This window comes from Rhinopithecus roxellana, chromosome 4 (genome assembly GCF_007565055.1).
Source record: "Rhinopithecus roxellana isolate Shanxi Qingling chromosome 4, ASM756505v1, whole genome shotgun sequence".
Lineage (NCBI taxonomy): Eukaryota > Metazoa > Chordata > Mammalia > Primates > Cercopithecidae > Rhinopithecus > Rhinopithecus roxellana.
The window spans coordinates 21,177,906-21,202,391 of record NC_044552.1 but is presented as its reverse complement, the minus strand read 5'-3'; the positions used below and the strand labels follow the sequence as shown (position 1 = coordinate 21,202,391).

At 36.8% G+C, this 24,486-nt stretch overlaps 1 protein-coding gene across 1 annotated transcript; it reads left to right on the top strand.

Moving 5' to 3' along the window:
* The first annotated feature begins 23,210 nt into the window (after positions 1 to 23,210).
* Positions 23,211 to 24,152, top strand: LOC104670844 (olfactory receptor 2B2). The gene has a single exon (XM_010374194.1). It carries the CDS (start codon positions 23,211 to 23,213, stop codon positions 24,150 to 24,152), a length of 942 nt encoding a protein of 313 aa, XP_010372496.1.
* The last annotated feature ends 334 nt before the right edge of the window (positions 24,153 to 24,486 follow it).

The window sequence follows — 24,486 nt, the reverse complement described above, 5'->3', positions numbered from 1 at the left end:
TCAGTCATCTTTTCCATCAGATGCAATTACATTTAATTCAATCTTTTTTATTGCAATTTAATTGTTATCATTGTAGATTTTGTGGAAGTGAAGAACAGATTACTTATAATAGTTACATCACAAGTATGTATAAAATTTGATGTCAAATGTCCATTATTTCTTCAAACTTTATTTTTCAAACCTGCTCTTTTTGATTTTCATCCCTTTGTGATTTGTCCAGTCAACAAGTCTTGAAATACCACCATTTTCTTAGGTCATCTATTTCCCTGAATGCTCATATTCAATAAGTTTCTAGGGCTACTTTTAACCTCTGTCTTTCATACCTCCAACTAACTTTTTTGTTTTTACTCATCTTGTGCTAGCTTAGTAGCTCATTAACTTTTGCATGATTTGTTATACTAGCCTGTTCCTTTGTTAATCTCTAGTATCTTGCTACTTCAAACCATCTTTTGCTTTGCTACAAAAGGAGCCCTCCTAAAATATAGGCTTTGTTATGCCCATACGTAAAGTCCTGAAATGACCCTGTCTAGAGAAATACATGTATATTCTTTAATATTGATGTGGTTCTGTGCCAACTTCACATTTCCAACTCTATCTAAAGAGCGCCTATTGTTTTATGATCCAAATCCATTAAACTACTGACCATTTTTCATAAGGAATAAGAATTTAAATCATCTCTGGAATAAAGAGAAAGAAGAATAGCCTTTAGAGAATGGCTGAAACTCCAGCTCAGAAACAATCACTGCAGGCTCGAAAATTAGGAAGGCTCATTTACTATCATTAGAGAGAAAAATTGCTTTGAAGAGTTGTTGTGAAAGTTAAATAAGGTAAGAAACACTAAATATTTAGCATTGTCCCTGACATACAGTAGCTCTCTGATAATTATCATTACTCCTTTAACTATATCTCCTTCCTTATGATGCTCTTTCAGATGAGGATGTTCATCTTATAAAAATAATACTGAAAGAATCAAGGCCCAGGTGAAAAATTCTTCCTGTTGCACTTGACTATTGATATGGTTTGACTGTGTTCCCACCCAAATCTCATCTTGAATTCCCATGTGTTGTGGGAGGGACCCAGTGAGAGGTAACTGAATCATGGGGGCAGGTCTTTCCCATGGTGTTCTTGTGGTAGTGAATAAGTCTCACGAGATCTGATGGTTTTAAAAATGGGAGTTTTTCTCCATAAGCTCTCTTTTTGCCTGCCACCATCCATGTAAGATGTGACTTGTTCCTCCTTGCCTTCCACTATGATTGTAAGGCCTCCTCATCTATGTGGAACTATAAGTCCATTAAACCTCGTTTTCTTCTCATTCTCGGGTATGTCTGTATCAGCAGCATGAAAACAGACTAATACAGTAAATTGGTACCAGGAAAGTGGGATGCTGCTGAAAAGATACCCGAAAATGTGGAAGCAAGTTTGGAACCGGGTAACAGGCAGAAGTTGGAACAGTGTGGAGTGCTCAGAAGAAGACAGGAAAATGTGGGAAAATTTGTAGTTCCCTACAGACTTGTTGAATGGCTTTGACCAAAATGCTGATAATGATATGGACAATGAAATCCAGGTTGTGGTGGTCTCAGATGGAGATGAGGAACTTGTTGAGAGCTACAGCAAAGGTGATTCTTGTTATGTTTTAGCAAAGAGACTGGCATCATTTTGCCCCTACCCTAGAGATGTGTGGAACTCTGAACTTGAGAGAAATGATTTAGGGTATCTGGTGGAAGAAACTTATAAGCAGCAAAGCATTGAAGAGGTGACTTGGGTGCTGTTAAAGGCATTCAGCTTCAAAAGGGAAACAGAGCATAAAAATTTGGAAAATTTGCAGCCTAACAATGCAATAGAAAAGAATATCTCATTTTTGAGGAAAGATTCAAGCTGGCTTCAGAAATTTGCATAAGTAACAAGGAGCCACATGTTAATCACCAAGACAATGGGAAAATGTCTTTAGGGCATGTCAGAGAACTTTGCAGTAGCCCCTCCCATCACAGGCCTGGAGACCTAGGAGGAAAAAATAGTTTCATGGACCAGGCCCAGGGTCCCCATGCTGTGTGCAGTCTAGGGACTTGGTGCCCTGTATGCCAGCCACTCCAGCTATGACTAAAAGGGGCCAATGTACAGCTTGGGCCATGGTTTCAGAGTGTGCAAGCCCCAATCCTTGACAGCTTCCTTGTGGTGTTGAGCCTGCAGGTGGACAGAAGTCAAGAATTGAAGTTTGGGAACCTCTGCCTAGATTTCAGAGGATATATGGAAATGCCTGGATATCCAGGCAGAAGTTTGCTGCAGGGGAAAGGCTCTCATGGAGAATCTCTGCTAGGACAGTGTGGAAAAGAAATGTGGGGTTGGAGCCCCCACACAGAGTCCCTACTAGGGTACTGCCTAGCAGAGCTATGAGAAGAGAGTCACTGTCTTCCAGGCCCCAGAATGGTAGATCCACCAACAGCTTGCACCATGTGACTGGAAAAGCTACAGACACTCAGCACTAGCACATGAAAGCAGCTAGGAGGGAGGCTGTACCCTGCAGAGCCACAAGGATGGAGCTGCCGAAGACCAAGGGAACCCATCTCTTACATCAGCATGACTTGGATGAGAGACATGGAACCAAAGGAGATCACTTTGGAGCTTTAAGATTTGACTGCCCCACTAGATTTTGGACTTGCCTGGGGCCTGTAGCCCTTTTGTTTTGGCCAATTTCTCCCATTTGGAACAGCTGTATTGACCCAATGCCAGTACTCACATTGTATCTAGGAAGTAACTAACTTGCTTTTGATTTTACAGGCTCATAGGTGGAAGGGACTTTCCTTATCTCAAATGAGACTTTGGACTGTTGACTTTTGAGTCAATGCTGAAATGAGTTAAGACTTTGGGGAACTGTTGGGAAGGCATAATTGGTTTTGAAATGTGAGGACATGAGATTTGGTAGGGGCCAGGAGCAGAATGATATAGTTTGGCTATGTTTCTACCCAAATCTCATCTTGAATTCCTACATGTTGCGGGAGGGACCTGGTGGGAGGTAATTGAATCATGTGGGCAGGTCTTTCCTGTGCTGTTCTCATGATAGTGAATAAGTCTCCCGAGATCGGATGGTTTTAAAAATGGGAGTTTTCCTGCATAAGCTCTCTTTTTGCCTGCTGCCATCTATGTAAGATGTGACTTGCTGCTCCTTGCCTTCCACCATAATTGTGAGGCTTCCTCGGCCATGTGGAACTGTAAGTCCATTAAATCTTTTTTTCTTTTCTTTTCTTTCTTTTTTTTTTTTTTTTTTTTGTGGGGGGATACAGAGTCTCACACTGTCACCTGGGCTGGAGTGCAGTGGTACAATCTTGGCTCACTGCAACCTCTGCCTCCCAGGTTCAAGTGATTCTCCTGGCTCAGCCTCCTGAGTAGCTGGAATTACAGATGCTCGCCATCATGCCCAGCTAATTTTTTATATTTTTAGTAGAGATGGGGTTTCACTATCTTTGCCAGGCTGGTCTCTAAACTCCTGATCTCGTGATCCGCCTGCCTCAGCCTCCCAAAGTGCTGGGATTATAGGCATGAGCCACCGCACCTGGCCTAAACCTTTTTTTTTTTTTCTTTCCCACTCTTGGGTATGTCTTTATCAGCAGCATGAAAATGGACTAATACAGCTATTCCTCTCTGTTGTATTTGGCAGAATACCAGAAGCTCTTTATTTGCAGTTCGACTTTAGCACTTATTTTACTCTACATTGATTTTAGTTTATTTTGAAGAAAATTTAGAGAGATGGATGATTAAGGGGTGAATTACTAATAAAAAGAACAAAATATACATACAGAGAGAGGAAAAGGGATAATTTAGAAGACTTTACCAAAACGAAAGAATCAAAATGCTTACTGTGGCTGGTATGTGAGGAGATATGAAAGTAGGGGTGAAGGACAGTGAAGTGGAAGAAAATCTGCTTACTTGATCTACCTAAAGGAGAAACCCCTCTGGTGGAAAGTAACATCATCTATTGCTCCTTTTGTCCACTTACACAATGTCTAGTATATAATAAAAAGTTACTAGACATGAGAAGAGCAAGAAGACCATATAATCAATAATCAAAAAATTTTAAAGAGGCTGTAGAAAGAGATCCCTAGATGAACCAGATTTTAAGGTTAGCAAACAAATATTTGATCATAACTATGATTATTTTGTTAGAGAAAAATATGGATAAAATACATAAACTTATAGAATTTTCACCAGAGAATTGAAATACACAAAAAAGAAAAAAATATGCATTCTAGAAATAAAAAGTAAAATAATAACAAATTACAAATTTAGTCTGGCTACACTGTTGTTGGGAACGTAAATTAGTGCAGCCATTATGGAAAGCTGGAGATTTCTCAAAGAATTTAAAACAGAACTAACATTAAACCCAGCAATCCCATTACTGGATATATATCCAAAGGAAAATCATTCTACCAAAAGACACTTGCACTCATAAGTTCATTGCAGCACTATTCACAATAGCAGAGACATGGACTCAACCTAAGTGCCAATCAAGAGTAGACTGGATAAAGAAAATGTAGTACATACACACCATGGAATTCTATGCAGCCATTAAAAATATCAAAATCATGTCCTTTGCAGCAACACGGATGCAGCTGGAGGGCATTATCCTAAGCAAATTAATGCAGGAACAGAAAACCAAATACAGCATGTTCATTGGGTACTCACAGATATAAAGATAGACACTGGGGATTACAAGGGAGAAGGGATAATATCAAGGTTAAAAAACTAACTATTGGATACTATACTCAATACCTGGATGACGAGATCAATCAGACCCCAAACCTCAGCATTACAAAATATGCCCATGTAACAAACCTACACATGTATCTCCTGAATCTAAGATAAAAGTTGAAATTATTTTTAAAAATATATAAATGTAATTCATTTTTCAAGGCAAACCCTCCCCAAAAAACAAAACAAAACAAAAAACCCCACCAAACCCTGTAGTCTTATTTTAACCTCATAATACAGGAATTGTGACTGGAAGACAAATAAGTAGAAGAAATCCCAAAGTAACAACAAGAAAGAAAAAAAGAATAGAAACAAATTATGAACATAATGATTTGTATAGATATATACAAATAATTTAAGATAAAAATAATTTAGAGTACCAGAAAGAGAAGTGAGAAAATACAAGGCAGAAGCAAAATTTGAAGAGATAATGGCTAAGAATTTTTCAAAACCAATGAAAAACATCAGCCAACATATTCAAGAATCTCAGTAAATGCTAAAACGTGACAGCAAAAGTGTAATCCATAAAAGGAAAACAAATAAGTTGACTTCACCAAAATTGAAAATGTTTTTCTGTGAAAGGCCCTGTTAAAAGCATTTAAAAAAACAGTTATAGACAGGGAGAAAGTATTTACAAACCATATACCTGACAAAAGACTCCTAACTAGAATATATTTTTTAAAACTGTCAAAACTAAACAGTGAAAACGCAAACAATCCAACTAGAAAATGGGCGAAAGACAGGAGCTAATGTTTACCACAGAGCTGATGTTTACCACTGACAGCAATAAGCACACGAAAATATGTTCAACATCGTTACCTATTAGGGAAATGCAAATTAAAATCACAAAGAGATATCACTACATACTTAATAGAAGAATTTTTAAAAATACTGATGACACCAAAGCTGACAAGAATACAGAGAAATGAGCTGTAATACATCACTGATAGAAATGTAAATAGTACAACCACTCTAGAAAATAACTGCTTAAAAAATTAAACATACACTTACCATATAACCCAGCAGTCACATTTCTTGACAGTTATCTCAGAAAAATGAAAACTTACGCTCACAGAAAATTCTAGACATTGCTGTTTATAGTAGTTTTATTTGTAGTACCAAAACACAGACACAACCTAAATGTCCTTCAATGAGTGAATGGTTAAACAAACTATGGTTCTTCCATGTCATGAAATATTACTCAACAGTAAAAAAGAACAAACTATTGATACATGCAACAGCTTGAATGAATGTCAAAGGAATTAAGCTGAGTGAAAGAAGTTCATCTTAAAAGGTTACATGCTATATGATTTCATTTATGAACAAACATTCTCAAAAATGACAAAGCAATGGAGATAGTGAACAAATTAGTGGTTGCCAAGAGTTAGGGATGGGGCATGGAGAACAGAAAGAGATAGGTGTAATTAGAAAGGAGTAACACAAGAGATATTTGTAGAAATGGAACAATAGTGTATCTTGATTGTGGCAATAGTTACACAAATCTACATGTGACAAGTTACATAGAACTATACACCCACACATGCTTGTAAAACTAGTTAAATGAGTAAAACCTATGGATTGTATAAAAGTCAATTTCCTTGTTATTTTACTATTATCATGTAAGATGTTCCATTGTGAGAAACTGGGTAAAGGGTACAAAAGACCTCTATTTTTACTTTTGCAACTTCTTGTAAATCTGTAACTTTTTCAAAATAAAAAGTTATTAAAAAGACTTTTAAAATAGAATAAAGATCTGTATGAACTAATACAGAGTGAGTTCAGGTTATATTGTTAAATGGAAAAAGCAAAGTGCAAAGAGTATTATATATCATCATTCTATTTTGTTTGTTTGTTTGTTTTTTAGATGAAGTCTCACTTTATCACCCAGGCTGGAGTGCAGTGGAACGATCTCAGCTCACTGCAACCTCTGCCTCCCAGGTTCAAGCGATTCTCCTGCCTCAGTCTCCAAAGTAGCTGGGATTATAGGTGCACACCACCACACCCAGTTAATTTTTATATTTTTAGTGTAGACAGGGTTTTGCCATGTTGGCCAGGCTGGTCTCAAACTCCTGACCTCAAGTTATCCACCTGCCTGGGCCTCCCAAAGTGCTGGGATTACAGGCGTGAGCCACTGTACCCAGTCTATACTACCTTTCATATAATGTACTATCTTACAGTTCTTTCATATAAGAAAGAAGGACATGTAATGAACTATACACATATATGCCCCTTTATACAAAAAGAAAGACAAGAATGATAAACCAGAAACTAATGAGATTAGTTACCCACAGGGTTGGAGGAGGTGGTGATTTGGAATACAGTATAAAAAATGGGAGAATTAGTGGAATGGAAAGGCTGAGGGGGAGTGACACTTTTGTAAGTACATATAACATTTTGTGTGTTCTAACTTTTATAGCCATAGTAATGCTTCACATATCCAAATTTAAATAAACAATTAAAGTCAACCAGAATGGGAGGTACCTAAAAGAAATACAGAGAATAATAAATTAACCCACCTGCATTACAAATGAGCAACAAAAGCAAGTTAAAGAGGATAAGGAAGAAAAAAAAACTAACCCAATTAACTTTGGGAAAAAGAGTATCTTGACTATTTTACTGATGACAGATTCATGTAAGGATAAAAGCAAAAAGAACTGCACATAAATATTGTACTCTAGTTAGTAAAATTGTTATTCCCAACAGAGTGGATTAGTAATTCTAAAGCTATTTGTGTATTAGAATTGAGCAAATAAGTACATATATTATGGATAATGAGAGCCAAATTTCTCACTGTCCAAGAAAGAAGGTACAAGAAAGGAATGGAGGGAGTTTATGCAGATAAACTCTGTGGTATTTGGATTGGAATTGGAGGCATTAGTATGAACTGTGGTCACACACACACATACACACACACACCCACAGAGCTAGGTATAGAAATAAAAATGTATGTGTGTGCTCTGTTCACTGAGAGAGTCTGGAAGCAATAACAAATCGGTAGCAATGAGCGCACCTGGTGCCTAGATCTTGATTTCTAAATATATTTTCCAGTAAAAGGAACCAAAGATCCTTAGAAAAATTATTGATTCCAGGGCTGGGGAAGTAAAAGTCCAAGATGACCCTAGAACAGCTGGTGGTGACACAGAGTATAGAAGTTCTCAAATAGTGATGGGGTGTGTTAAAAAGATACATGAGTCAACTTGAAGGAGCTCCCAAAGGCCAAATCTAGGACAATTTTAGCAGTAAATTAAATAATGATAGTATTGGGACTACAAACAATAGAATAAAACAAATACCCATGAGTCTATATGAGTTTAAATAAATGACTGAACAAATAACAAACGGGAGAAAAATAACAACTCTTCTTTACAGTAGAATTCCAATAAATAAATGTAGAATTAGCAATAGAAATAGAAAATAGATGCTACAGAAATAATGGTTGCAGGCAAGAATCACTGATGAACACCAACGTAAGTAGCAAAAATATGATGAGAAACAGAATATTTGCATAATCTCAAAATATTCCCTCTCAAGATAATTATAAATTTAAAAAGGAAAAATGGTCACTTTACAATGGAGAAACCTGGAAGAAATTATCTTAACCAAGTGTTCAAAGTTATCGTCATAGTAATACAATAAAACATTGTTAACATCTTGATATGAAGTACTAAAAGGGGCACCTCAACGTTCTTGTGATATTCTCGCCACACATGTATAACCTCAATATATGCTATAAGAAAACATCAGACAAACCCAAACTGAAAGTATTTCTATAAAATAATTGGCTAATAATCTTCAAAAGTGTCAAAGTCATGAAAGACAGACTGAGGAACTGTCCCAGGTTGGAGGAGGAGACTAAAGAAATACAGCAACTAAATGCAATGTAGGATCCTGGATGAGATCCTGGGATAGTAAAAGGACATTTGTGAAAGAGTTTGCTTTTTTTTTCTTCTTTCTTTTTTTGAGACAGAGCCTCGCTCTGTCACCCGGACTGGAGTGCAATGGCTTGATCTTGCTCCCTGCAACCTCCACCTCCCGGGTTCAAGCAATTCTCCTGCCTCAGCCTCCTGAGTAGCTAGGATTATAGGAGTGCACCGCTGCACCTGGCTGATTTTTGTGCTTTTGGTAGAGAACTGGGTTTCACCATGTTGGCCAGGCTGGTCTTGAACTTCTGATCTTGGGTGATCCTCCCACCTCGGCCTCCCAAAGTGCTGGGATTACAGGTGTGAGCATCTGCAGCTGGCCCAGTTTGCAAAATTTTAACAGTATTTTATCAATGGTAATTTCCTGTGGTTTGATAATTATGCTATGATTATGTAAAATGTCTAGTTGAAGAGTATACATGAGTTCTCTCAACTATTTTTGTGACTTTTTTGTAAGTCTAAAATTATTTCAAAATAAAAAGCTAACAGAATCAGTAAAACACACTCAGCAATTCATTTAAAGAGCTTTGCATTTAAATATGCACAGATATATGTGTATATATCTATATACATATATCTATAATCTACATTTCTTAAGACAATTAAGAATGTGAGGTCTCCTTTTATTTTATTTTATTTTATTTTTTTTAGCCGTGAGCCTGAAGATCTGAATGTCCTGTTTTTAAAGCAGTAATTTAGGATTCTCTACCTTTCTATTTCCCTCAGTTGATCTTTTTTTTTTACTAAAGAAGGCGTGGCTGTGCTGCAGAAATCTGGTAGCCTCTGCTAAAATACTTCTATCAAGGCATATACGGCCTCCATATAGCGTTCCAATCTGCTTCAGACAGATCAAGCACTTTTGGATTTTCTTGGGTATGACAGCTAAAAGCCACAATTGCTCACCTATAGATGGACAGATTCAAGATCTTTCTCTTGCTTTCAGCCACACACAAAGCTAACAGTCTCATGACTTGATTCAGAAATAGAAGCAGAACATTCAAATACAGTTAATTTCTTCTCCAAAGTTGAAATTTAGCTCACTTAGTTTATTATATCCCTGTGGCAGCTTTTATAAATTGCCACATACGTGGTGACTTAAAACAACATAAATGTACTATCCTACAGTTCTGGAGATCAAAAGATAAAAATCTATTTCAGTGGGCTAAAATCAAGGTGTCAGTGAGAGGTTGCCAGATGTCAAGGTGGTCAAATAGGACAGCAAGCCAAACTGAAAGTAACAATCAATTAAAATTGCCACCTTATGAAGCTTATAATAATCCATTTCATTCATCAATCTCAATTTGTTTTATGCACAGGCTAAAGAGATAATGCAACTGGAGTTCAATACATCTTTCAAGTCTTTAACAGAAACATTATTCTCTGAAATCTCCCCAGAAGGGAGATTCTACTTGGTCAACTACTGAGTGTGGAGATTTCGTGGCAGTCAAATGATAAATACTGTTTTCACATAAATTCATTTCATGTGGGCCCTGGGAGTCCATAAATCCAGTCTGTGGTCATTTCCTCTGATTCAGGATGTTCACCTTTTCCTTTGCTAGGCAGAAAGGAATTTATCCAGGCAATGCCGGAGGTGAGGCAGTACTCGGTTGCCATATTGGAAAGGTTTGGCCGATCTCTTTATAGCCCTAGGGCTTTCAACTGAGAGACTAATATATTTGCCAGTGTTCATCCAGTGTTCATTCTCTGGGTTAGTCATGAATTCTAAACTTTAATTCCTTAGTACCTTAAGACGGTTGAAAATTCAGCTGCATTTTTCAGAGGTTTTTGACATAGCTTGTTAAATGTTCTTCCTTACACAAAAATGTTTCAAATGCCTAAGGGAAAACTGCCTTGTATCAGGCTCTCAATTGACGCTGTGTGACTTACGCTTTGCAAAAGTAACAAATTTCTGGGCTTTTCCCGTGTATTCCCTATTAGTGGTCCTTTTACCAGCTTTATGCTTGCATCCAGAATCAGCAAGTTCCACAGGGTATGGTGGCTCATGCCTGCAATCCCAGCTCTCAGGGAGGCAAAGGTGAGAGGATAGCTTGAGCCCAGGAGTTTGAGACCTACCTGGGCAATACAGTGAGACGCTGTTCTCCATAAAAAGTGTATATTAGGGGAAAAAACAAAAAACAAATGTAACTCCCCTCAGAATCAGCAAATTTCCCCAGGGAAAAAGCAACTTCAGCTCAACTTCATAGTTCTTCACTGCCTGGAATATGAACTTTTTTTGTTTTTTTTTTGCTTCAATGGTTCTGCGATCTGTTATGCAAATTATTTGCATACTTATTTTCACTTTTCTAGCTCTTGAAGGATGGTTAGACTTCCAAAAACTATTCTATTTTGCCTATGAGAGGAATTCATAATCTGGGTTTGAGCTAAATTTGTAATAAACACTGCAGATTTTGCTGGTGTGGGTGGCTTCATAGGCAATGTCACAGGTAGATTTACCGTGAAATCAATGTAGCATAATTTCATAGCGTATCACATGCATAGGCCCTTTCCAAGACCCTGGGAGAGATCCTAGCAATGTGTTCATATAAACATATGTTTATGTAAAATTTGTAAAAATATATTTTATCCTTAATTCATTAGGGACACTCACTTTTCCATTTCAACTTCTCTCTATCATAGTTCTCATGTCAACTGACAATGAAATGGCCGTGAGAATTTTCATCATCTGGCTAGAAGAAAGTGTATTAGAGATATAATTATGGGCCTAAAGTCGTGTATACAGATAGGTAAGTTGTTGTTCGCCCTCCTGGTGTAGGAATGGTTTCTAGGAATACTCAGACTTTTGACACCGCCTGCTGACATTGCCAACTCAGCAGCATCAGGATGTAAGGCACAGAGCCAGAATATGAAGAGACCTGATGATGTCAGGTGCCACACTTCTGCACTGTGAAGGCAGTGGACAGTCATAACAAATCTCATAAATATTAAACTTTTCTGCTCATCAAAAGATACTATTAGTAAAATAAGTAGGCAAGCCACAGACTGGGAGAAAATAACTTGCACATCTGACAAAGGGCTTGTAACCAGAATATATATATATATATAATTACTCTTACAAATAAATGATCAAAAGACAAACAATCCTATTTCCTATTTTTTAAACTAGCAAAAGGCTTAAATCGACCCAAGAGAAGTTATATGGTCAATAAGCACATAAAATAGGGCTCACCATTATTAGCCAATAGTGGAATACATGTTAAACCATAATGAGAAATATCTACACACCCACTAGATTGGATAAAATTTAAAACACTGACAACATCAAATGTTGGCAAAGATATGAAGCAACCAGAACTCTCAAGCCGCAGTTGGGTAAGTGTAAAATGGTATCTCTACTTGGGAAATTATTTGGAAGATTCTAATATAGCAATTATACACCTTAATATCTATCCAAGAAGAAGGAAAACACATATCCACAATAGATATTATACAGGGATGTTCACACTAGTCCCATTATATAATAACCCCAAACAGGAAACAATAAAAATATCAATCAGCAAAAGAATGGATAAACAAATTATGGTGTATTAATACAATGTAATTATTCTTGGCAATAAAAAGAAAAAAACTACTGATAGATGCAATAATGTGGATGAATTTCAAAAACATTATACTCAGTTGAAGAATCCAGAGAAAAAAGTTTACATAGTATATGACTTCATTCATAAGAAGTTCCAGTGTAGAGGAAGAGTGTGGTGCTCATACTGAGTACCCAACATGTGTGAAGATAACAGGACTCAAATGAGATGGCCTGCATGGTAGAGAGATTGATTACATATAGAGGACTGAGAAAATGAGCAAATATATTGAGAAGCTAGGTTTCTTCTAGTTAGAGAAAGAAGGTGTAAGTAGGGAAAGTAAGAATTGCATAAACCTAGTGAATTAGATTGAAATTGAAAGTATCATTGTGGACTCATGATATTTAATATATGTAGATGAGTGGGCATAGAAAGAGATACAGTGCGTCTGTGAGTATGTGTGAGTATAAAATAGTAATGAGCCCACCATGTTCCTAGATTAGGTTTCTAACTACCCTTCTCCACTGAAAGAAATTAGGGCTCTTTGGATAAACAGCTGATTTCAGGCACCTCTTGTGCTTAAAGTAAGAAAGTGCCTATAGAAACAAGGGAAAATGACAAAATGATATAGGAGCTGGCTTGCAGAGGTTCCTACTAGCCTAATCTGGGAAAACTTGAGCATAAAAATAAAGATAGCAATAGATTACAACCAACTGAATTTAATTGAAATCCATTAGTCCATACTGCTTTAAAGCTGTGAGTAAGTAAGTCAGCATTTGGTAGAATATAAACTAATAAATACAGAGGAATGGTGGGATTAGAAAATCATCATCATTTCATAATCATTATAATAATTGATTCAGATAAGAATCAATGAAATGCTAAATCTGGGGGTAAAATTTCAATAACAAGCATGATGTCTATGTAGTTTCAAAGTAACTCTCTACAACATACATCTCAGTTAATAAATGCAAAATACTTATTAATTAGTTTTGTAGCAGACAAACTTAGCAGACACTTCATAAACCAGGTAATAAAAGTAAAAAATCTCAAATAATGAGACACATGGGTATCAGATGCCTCTTAATATGATGAATGAGAAGACAACAGTATTTCTGTTGTATTCCTGCCAAAAATGAATAATGAAGAAAAGTCAAATGCCCCAAATTGAGAGACAACCTACTAAGTGACAGGCCAACATTCTTGAAAAATACCATGTCATGAAAGATGAGGAAAAGCTGAAGAACTGCTCCTGATATAGGCAAACTAAGGAGACATCACAACTAAATACAACACATAACTCTGAGTTGGATCCTAGACCAAAAGGAAAAGTTGATTATGAAGGACACTCCTAAGGCAACTGACAAAATTTCAATGTGGTGTGTAGATTGGATGGCAGTATTGCAATGGTGTGAATTTCCTAGTTGTGATGGTTATGCTGGAAATGGAGAATATTCTTGTTTGGAGGATATACACTCTGAAAACTTTAGGAGTAGTGGGTATTAGGTCCAAAACACACACAAATGCTTCAAAAAATTTACACATGCACACATATATATCTAGAGAGAGAGAGAGAACTATAAAACAGGACTTGATTCTTTGTATTGAAGGCTTTGCTTTTTTGGATTTCTTATGGCAACATGGAATTAGTTGAGGAAATTATTGTTGGACTAGCCTTGTTTGGAGAAAGCTTCATCATTCCCTTTGATTTCTTAGAATACTACCCACTCTCTTTGGACTCCAGTACTAAGGGTTCATTTTAAACGTTAGTAAAATTTGGTCCTTATCCCATCTCCATTTCTCCTGGGAAAGTTATTATATCCAGTCTTTCATGCTTCTATAATATTTATCTGACAGAAAACACTTTGCCCACCTTGCTACTTACAGAATTTTGTTCTAATATTCGATACATTTTCTTTTTTCTTTTTTCTTTTTTTTTTTGAGACACAGTCTCGCTCTGTCGCCCAGGCTGGAGTGTAGTGGCCGGATCTCCGCTCACTGCAAGCTCTGCCTCCCGGGTTCACGCCATTCTCCTGCCTCAGCCTCCCGAGTAGCTGGGACTATAGGCGCCCGCCACCTCATCCGGCTAGTTTTTTGTATTTTTTTCCTTGAGACGGGGTTTCACCGTGTTAGCCAGGATGGTCTCGATCTCCTGACCTCGTGATCCGCCCGTCTCGGCCTCCCAAAGTGCTGGGATTACAGGCTTGAGCCACCGCGCCCGGCCTCGATACATTTTCTATTTTAAAACGCTAACAAGTAAATTTCTGAAAAATAAGTCCTAGTGGTAAGAAGGAAGGCATGTAAAAAAAAAAAAAATACAAAATACAAAAATAAATAAATAAAAGTGGAACAGCCATATTATGTCACCAGTTCCCTGACACATTCTATTTTAATCACCCTAAGCCTCAGTTTCTACATCTATAGAATGGAGATAGTGAATTGCTTTCTCAGAGAGCACTTATGAGGACTGAGTGAGATAATCCTTTGAAAGGATGGCACATGTCTGGCTAGTAATAATAAATTCAGCAGATCCTTCCCTACTTCCAGAACTTGCATACGTGGGTATCACTTGATAGTTTCTAAATTTCAGAACTTTTGAAATCATTTCCATTTATGCATAATTGGTTCATTCTACAGAATATTTATATTTATTCATATTTTCTTGCTTAGTTCTTTACTTTCTTTTCAAACTATACTTTTGTTTATTTAAATTACAACCTCTTAGCTAGGCCCGGTGGCTCACACCAGTAATCCCAGCACTTTGGGAGGCCGATGCAGGCAGATCACTTGAGGTCAGAAGTTCGAGACCAGGCTGGCCAACATGGTGAAACTCTGTCTCTACTAAAAACACAAAAAAAGTAGTTGGGCATGGTGTTGCATGCCTGTAGTCCCAGCTATTCGGGAGGTTGAGGCAGGAGAATTGCTTGAACTCAGGAGGTGGAGATTGCAGTAAGCCAAGGTCACGCCACTGCACTCCAGCCTGGGCCACAAAGCAAGACTCTTGTCTAAATAAATAAATAAATAAATAAATAAAACCTTTTTGAAAATGTTGTAAAAAACCAAGTTCACACACCAGTACAATTTTTCCCCTTATTCCTGGTCTTCTATTCAGGGGTAACCACTGCTATTACATTTTTAAAAAATCAATTGTATATGAAATCTTAATTTCTTTCTCTTTCCAGTTTTACTTTATGTCCCATCTACCTCTTTCTCCTCCTCACCCCGCTCTTCCTCCTAATATTACTGTCTGCCTCTCTCCAAGTTACTCTTGTTAATTATGTAAGAAGTAGCCTTTCTTACTATTCTGGGGGAAAAAAAGGTCTTTTGTTATGTAATCTCACACAGACACACAATACAGAAAATCATATTTATGGTGCCTTAAATAATTATTCTATAAAACTGGGACCATGTTTTTTTTACCTTTTTTGCTTCTTTATTTGCTCACCCAGCGATACCCCAGGAAAATATCTCCAAGCTGTCTGTTAGACCTATAGTTCCTTATTTTAGAGAGATGCATATTATTCTGTTCAGTGAACATATTAATTATTTAGAAAACTATCTACCAAAAAACACGTTTTTCTCTATCTCTGGTCATTAAAATATCTTTACAATAAACGTCATTGCCCATGTGTCCTTACTTACTGTTAATTTCCTTTCCCTAGGAAAGAGTCCCAGGAGTAACAGTGCTAAAATGACAATATATATAGTTTGTAAGTAACTATTGCCATATTTCTCACCAGAATGCCTATAACACTTTAAATATCCACCAGTAATCTGTAAGTAACTGTCTTCCTTCATCCACCTTAGCAATAAAATTCATTTATCCTTTTGTTTCTGATCTGGTGAAAATGGGGAGCTTTATCATCATTACTTTAATATATCCTTCTCTCAGAAGGAGATGTTGAACTAAAAATATATATCTTTCTATATTTGATAACTTGATCATATTTCCTTATATCTATTGATCATTTGAATGTGCTATTCTCTAAACTGCCTATGTAATTTATTTTCCTATTGAGCTATTTGTAGTATTTTTTCAAAATTGTTAAAAGTGTTTTTTTCTATTTAATAGATACCAAATATTTTTTCTAGAATTATAAACATATGTCTTCTAATTTTATTAATCTAGAAAAGCAACTTAAATGAATCTGCATATTACAACATATAAAAAATAAAAGTATTACATTTGGATTAAATACTGTACTATAAATAAACTTCAAACCAGGCAATTTAAGGGGCCAGATACAATTCTGAACTGAGTAAGACCTTAGAAACTGAGAATGAAAACTCAAAATCCATCAGAGAAAATATATACTAGATATATTGCTGTACATTAACTTTTTAAAAAGCCATTTTATATAAAATATACCATAAATCAAATTAATACACTATTTTCTGGAGATAAATGGTAGCTTATTTTCTGATATAGAAATCAAAGTTTTGGGAACATGATCTCGGATCGCATCTTAGAGATTTTACACGTGAATTAAAAAAATTCTTCCCTTGGGCTAGGTGCGGTGGCTCATGCCTATAATCCCAGCACTTTGGGAGGCCAAGGTGGGTGGATCACGAGGTCACAAGATTGAGACCAGCCTGGCCAACATGGTGAAATCCCGTCTCTACTAAAAATACAAAAAAATTAGCCCATGCGTGGTGGCACGCACCTGTAGTCCCAGCTACTCGGAAGGCTGAGGCAGGAGAATTACTTGAACCGGGAGGCAGAGGTTGTGGTGAGCTGAGATCACACCATTGCACTCCAGCCTGGGCAACAGAGTGAGACTCTGTCTCAAAAAAAAAAAATTATTCCCTTGGTATGTGCAGCTGTGATTTAAAAAAATAGTAATAAAAATAAAGACTTCTTTCCTGATAGAAGTAATTGGCTTTAAAGAACTCATGAAATAGTTTACAGAAGAAAACTAACTTCAATTCAATAGCATAAAATTCCAGTGTTTTTTGATAAAGTATTTTAGTCCCCATTGTCATTCCTTTTGCATTAGAAAAAGTTGAGGATTCAGTCCGTAGAGAAAGGATTTTGCTTAGCAAATCAGTTTTGAAAGAGGAACATCACTTCCTAGAGATCTCCTCTCTCTTCCCACTGGGTATGCTGTTAACTACTATAAACTGGGGTCGCCGGGGTGGGGAGGGGTTTTGCAGTTCAGTGATTGAGATTTCTGCCAGTGACCAAAACAAACACTACAATCAATAGAGAAAATTCTTTTATCCATTTTGCAAAACTGACTCGAAAGAGTCTCCGAGAATAGCAGTTGACACCCTAAATTCCAAGTGATGTGATGCTGCACACCACATTCTGGTCATCTGCAATATTTCATCCTTATTATCTAGTTAACTCTGAGTAGAGACTTCATGACTTGCTGCATATTGAGTGGAATTAAAATAAGTAAAAAATTTTCATGAAATCAATTATACAACTAAGTGTATGAAGATGTTTATCTGTGCACTTTAAATTAGTCCTGTTTGAACTCAAGCCTTCTTATACAAAAAAAAAAAAAAAAAACAAAAAAAAAAAACTACCTCTAATGGAGGTAAGTAGAAAACATTTCTAAAAATTATGAAATAAAATTACATTAAAATTTGAGTGTTCTAAGTAAGCACTCATGTTATAGTCTGTAATTCAAATCTCAGCAAAGACTAAATTATCTGCTGGAAAAATCTGACTTAGCTTCATCTTTTAGGTGCTTTATTGTTATACATAATGTTATTTTGAGCATATCTGTAATTTCTATGGGAAATAAGAACTTTAGAGAAGGTCAGTCTTTTGTTCTAATCTTCAGTTTGCTGCTTACAAGACCTAGGACTTCGGGAAAGTAATTTCTTTGAGTATGTAATTTCAGGTTTCTACCTACAAAATTAATCTTTTATAAACAGGAATTTTTTTCTTTTACAAACTTCCTTGTACAATGTATCAGCTGTGTGGAGAAAATGGTCCTATGATTCATTCTCATACTCCAGCAAAAAGACGGTATCTGGAAATGTATCTCACAGGGACATGAGAAACTTTAAGAAAACATAGAAGTAAATAGTTTTTATGCTGTAAGGAAAATAGCAACCCTATAATGTTACAGAAAATAAAACAGACGGCCAAAGCTATTAACTAACTTGCCCAATTATACGGTGACTTCGGATGGCAGGTTTGGGACTAAAACTCTTGTTGCCTCTCTTGTCTCGATTTTTTTTTCCACAGTGCAGTTTAAAAAGATGCTTCCAAGACTCTGTTGAACCTCATCTTTTTTTAATGTTAAAAATATATAATGAGAAAATTCAAGAGGGAGATGACAAATATAAGGTCAACCAATACACAGGTAAGAAAAGAGGTAAGGATGCATATTCATCTAGGTAAGTATTCTAAACTAGGGATTAAAACATTCTAAAGTGATCACAGATAAAAACTGTAAAGATCCCCTCAGCAGCTTTCTAAAATTCTCTTCCATTAACTTCCGTTTTAATCCAATTGCTATGCTCTCTTTCTGATCTGCCAGATATATCACATAATTCAAATGTTTTGTTTTGCTAATCAATGGAATGTTTGCTATTCAAAATGAGAATAATTGTATCTGGAGATGCTGGCAATGTGATTTTATTGGAAAGCACAGAAATCTACCACCTTTAAGACATTAGCCACAATTGCAAGCAATTGGAGCAGGTGTTAACCGGTAAGTACTCAGTAGCCTATTTGATATAATCTTAAAGATGCAGATAAGGACTTCCTAGTTTTTTTTTTTTTTTTTTTTTTTTTTTTTTTTGAGACGGAGTCTCGCTCTGTCTCCCGGGCTGGAGTGCAGTGGCCGGATCTCAGCTCACTGCAAGCTCCGCCTCCCAGGTTCACGCCATTCTCCTGCCTCAGCCTCCCAAGTAGCTGGGACTACAGGCGCCCGCCACCTCGCCCGGCTAGATTTTTGTATTTTTTAGTAGAGACGGGGTCTCACCGTGTTAGCCAGGATGGTCTCGATCTCCTGACCTCGTGATCCACCCGTCTCGGCCTCCCAAAGTGTTGGGATTACAGGCTTGAGCCACCGCGCCCGGCACCTAGTTTTGTTTTGTTTTGTTTTGCTTTTTAGTTGTTAACAAACACTTTAATTCTAAAATTAGGGATATGAATCAGAATTTACATTACGTAAAATGTATGAAATACAAAAGGATACCACAGCTATTTAAAGACATCCTTTTAACAGTGGATAAATATTTGAGGTAACTGTTTGTTCAGAAGATGAGAAAGTACGCAAAGATGAGTAAGACAGAATATTAGAATTCAGTGCTCTGAAATCTCTGCCTTCATCCGCTCACTGCTTTCTGGATGCATCATTGTTATTCAGCTCCAGGGCTTCCTACCTGAGTGATAAATATTTCCCCCCTCCTTGTGCCCTTACTACAGAATGTGAGGTGATATTACATAACAGGATACACTAATATGTGATATTGATGAGAAAGCAGTTTATTTATTTTGTAAGGACTGAATCTCAAAGTGAGGCAGTCAATTAATTTGAAAAGAGTTAACTGATTCTCTCCTTCTTCTATAATCCTCAGTGAAAGGGCTTTTTGGTGAGGCAGTCTCTTAGCTGAGTTCTAAGGAGAAAGAAAAGTCAGACAGAGGGCCTGGTCAGGAAGGAAGGGCCATTGACCCACGTTAAAGGAGAAAGCACATGCAGTGTCCTTAATAGTGAGATATCTCCTGAGCAATAAATGACAGGAGACGTTATAATTTATCCAAACAGAAACGCGTCTGAGAATAGGAGTGACTCTGTTAGTGACTATGTCAAGATAGCAGGAGTACATTCAGCAGTCCTGAATAAACTGGGGCATTTCAGCCATCCCAAAATTATGGGTTTGAGGGGATCTCTTCAACACTTGTGGAACTCAAAGAAATTGTGAAGTATATGAAATCTCTCTTTACTGAGGCTATTTGCCTTGTTTTATCTGATTCCTGCATTCCTTGGCACGCTCTCTCTCTCTCACACACACATTAATTGGATCAGTCTGTAATTTTATGTAAATTGCTAGCAAAATATATTACTAGTTATATATATATATATATTACTAGTAAGATACAAAATGCTCCTCCAATCCATCCTTTAAAAATCTCTTTGTACTTTCAGACTGAATTTTAAGGAATTATCAAGAAATAAAAAAACTATATTTCTTATAATATTTTCACCTTCATGGAGATCAAAGTCTTAACTAAAGCAATGCTAGTCTGAAAGTAGAATACAGAGAATAAATTGGTCAGCACAGTCGTTTAAAAAAATATATTACAAAAGTAATGCCTGCTTATTAAAAACTTGAACAAAAAATAGGTAAATTTATTAGTAAAGTCTGCTTTACTCACCACCATTTTGATTTCCTAGGAGTAATACTTTCTTCTGTATCATTCAAGATAGTTTTTAATTTATATATTAGTGTATATATATATTATACTAATATTATATTATTTTTATAAATTGATGAAATCATGCTATACAAATGTTAAGTAACTTCCTCTTTTCACTTAAAAATACATTTGAATATCATTTCATATCCACATCTATGACTATGAATCTCAAATTTCTTTTCATGTGAGAGTCAAGGAGACATTTTTTAGGGAACGAATGTTTCTAAAATAACTAGAAAAATTAAAATTGACATTGCTAACATTTTGCTGAACATGAAGGAAATTGAAAAGCAAATATTCTGATATTGATAAAGTAATACAATAATTAAGTGTCCCATTAAGATTTTGGGGGGGATGAATACATGTTTAGCGGTAGAGTTGGCATATTAGTCCCTCCAGGAAATGTATGGGGCTGAATAGCCTCTACTCAAAGCATCTCAGAGTTCCTGCAGAACTGTTGTACTTTCTCTGACATGGCTGTGCATCTATGTGCCAGGCACTTTGCTAGGCAATTTACAGTAAAGATCACATTTATACTCACATCATATGCTTACTATGACCCCCTCTTGTTGGAGTTGATGGTTTGTGGGTTAAGAAGGAAATCAGATATTGAGTTTTAACAGGCATAGTCATTTCCATTGGTAACCCTAGGAAATTTAAATTTCTAAAAATCATAAGTAATTCCTCTCTGAGCACCTCAGACCTTGGATCACTATAGTTCCTTTCATCCACTTTTCTCCATTTCTAAAGGCGTGAGTCTAGGGTAAGTGTGTGCGTTTATACCTCACATCATTTATACTTCACATCAAGACAACTTAGAAAAATATTACAGTAGTCCTTCCTTATCTGTGGTTTTGCTCTGCACAATTTCAGTTACCCATAGTCACCCACGGTCTGTAAATATTAAAAGGAAAATTACAGAAGTCAACAATTCAGAAGTTTTAAATTCACGCCATTCTGAATAGCCTGATGAAGTCTTGTGTTGTCCCACCCAGTCACAGGAATCATTCCTCTGTTTAGAGTAGGGGTGTCCAATCTTTTGTCTTCCCTGGGCCACATTGGAAGAAGAATTGTATTAGGCCTCACATAAAATACAACAACACTAACAATAGCTGATGCATTTTTTTTTTTCAATCATCAGTGAATATCATGATGTTTTAAGAAAGTTTACAAATCTATGTTGGGCCACATTCAAAGCCGTCCTGGGATGCGTTCAAAGCCATCTTGGGCTGCATGCAGCCCGTGGGCCTCAGGTTGGACAAGCTTGATTTAGAGCATCCACCTGCCTGTTAGTCACTGAGTAGCCATCTCGGTTATCAGATCATCAGAACACAGAGGGGTGAGTACACTAGAATAAGGTGTTTTGAAGAGAAAAAAAGAGAGGGCCACCACATTCACATACGATTTATTACAATAAATGGGGGTGTGGAGCTGTTATACTTGTTCCATTTTATTATTGTTCTTAATCTCTTACTGTGCCTAATTTATAAATTAAACCTTATTATAGTTGTGTAGGTATTTTAAAAAACATAGTATATATAGGGTTTGGCACTACCCACAGTTTCAGGTATCTAGTCACTGGTGGTCTTGGAATGTATCCCCCTTTGATAAAGGGGGACCACTGTATCATCTTCATTTACAAATGAGAAGTGTGGAGATCAAACGGTTAGAAGCATTCCAATATAATGAATGTAACTAATTAGAGAGGGTAGGGATATGAGACCAGCCTGTCAACTTCAAATATCATATTGCTAAGGAATCTATACAAATTCTATGAGTTTCTAAAATGAAAAGGATGTGTCTCCTTAAACTGTGTCTGATAACTTACTAGATACTGTCTACATGACTTTTTTGAGGGAAGGGGAATAATGGGAGGTGGCTTTAACTAATTTTAACTGATTCCTACAATCAGGGACTCTCACTGGCCTTGAGGAGAAATTAGAATGAATTCAAATGACAGGAAACTGTATCTACATCTACCTCACAGTAGATATCTAGGTAGGAAGAATGTAAAAAATACATTTACAAACAGTAAAATATCAAAGGATACATTATGTCAATTTGGAAACTGAAAATATGGCTTAAGATTTTTGAAACTAGGCCGGGCACGGTGGGTCATGCCTGTAATCTCAGCATTTTGGGAGGCTGAGGCGGGCGGATCACCTGAACTTGGGAGTTTGAGACCAGCCTGACCAACATGGAGAAGCTCCATCAATACTAAAAATACAAAATTAGCCGGGTGTGGTGGCATAGGCCTATGATCCCAGCTACTGGGGAGGCTGAGGCAGGAGAATCGCTTGAAACATGGAGGCAGGGGTTGTGGTGAGCTGAGATGGCGCCATTGCACTCCAGCCTGGGCAAAACAGCGAAACTGTCTCAAAAAAAAAAAAAAAAAAAAAAGGATTCTTGAAATTCACTTTGCTGATATGCTGTTACAAATATATAAACGCTTTTTAAATACTTGGATGGATATTTATATTTTTATCAATACTTTTTCACATTAATTGGATCAGTCTGTAATTTTATGTAAATTGCTAGCAAAATGATTATAGCTGACAAAATCAGTAAGTGTGTTGTTAACTTCCTGACTTCTTGTATTTCAGAGAATGAAGAGTTGAACCATTCAACATGAATTGGGTAAATAAGAGTGTCCCACAGGAGTTCATTCTGTTAGGTTTCACAGATCAACCATGGCTAGAGATTCCACTCTTTGTGATGTTTCTGTTTTCCTATATCTTGACAATCTTTGGCAATCTGACAATAATTCTTGTGTCACATTTGGATTTCAAACTCCACACCCCTATGTACTTTTTTCTTAGCAATCTCTCACTCCTGGACCTTTGCTATACCACAAGTACAGTTCCACAAATGCTGGTAAACATATGCAACACTAGGAAAGTAATCAGTTATGGTGGCTGTGTGGCCCAGCTTTTCATTTTCCTGGCCTTGGGTTCCACTGAATGTCTTCTCCTGGCCATGATGTCCTTTGATAGGTTTGTAGCTATTTGTCGGCCTCTACATTACTCAATTGTCATGCACCAGAGGCTCTGCCTCCAGTTGGCAGCTGCATCCTGGATTAGTGGCTTTAGCAATTCAGTATTACAGTCCACCTGGACACTTAAGATGCCACTGTGTGGTCACAAAGAAGTGGATCACTTCTTCTGTGAAGTCCCTGCTCTGCTCAAGTTGCCCTGTGTTGAGACAACAGCAAATGAGGCTGAACTATTCTTCATCAGCGTGCTGTTCCTTCTAATACCCATGACACTTGTCCTTATATCATATGCTTTTATTGTCCAAGCAGTGTTGAGAATTCAGTCTGCTGAAGGTCGACGAAAGGCGTTTGGGACATGTGGCTCCCATCTAATTGTGGTGTCACTTTTTTATGGTACAGCTATCTCCATCTATCTGCAACCACCTTCACCCAGTTCCAAAGACCGGGGAAAGATAGTTTCTCTTTTCTATGGAATCATTGCACCCATGCTGAATCCCCTTATATATACACTTAGGAACAAAGAGGTAAAGGAAGCCTTTAAAAGGTTGGTTGCAAGAGTCTTCTTAATCAAGAAATAAATACACAAATGATAAGTTTTGCTAAAGACACAATGCTTACTCAGCTTACTAACTTCTCTGCAAGTTGCCCTATTTTTGTCATTACTATAGAGAACTATTGTAATCTCCCTCAAAGAAAATTTCCTTGACAAAAAGCTATATTTGTTTCTGTTGCCTAAACCTTTTCATTGAACAAGCCACCAGAACTGGCCTTCCAATGCACCAAAAACTAATCACAACATTTTCAAGGTTTGTCAAACTTTACATCATTGTTTGTACAATTCAATGTAAACTAGACCTTTCTGATCCAGAAATCATTTCTTCAGTAATACACACATACACACACACTTAGAAA

Coding starts and splice junctions, on each gene's coding strand:
- LOC104670844 (XM_010374194.1), top strand. CDS start 23,211: ATGAATTGGGTAAATAAGAGTGTCCCACAGGAGTTCATTCTGTTAGGT.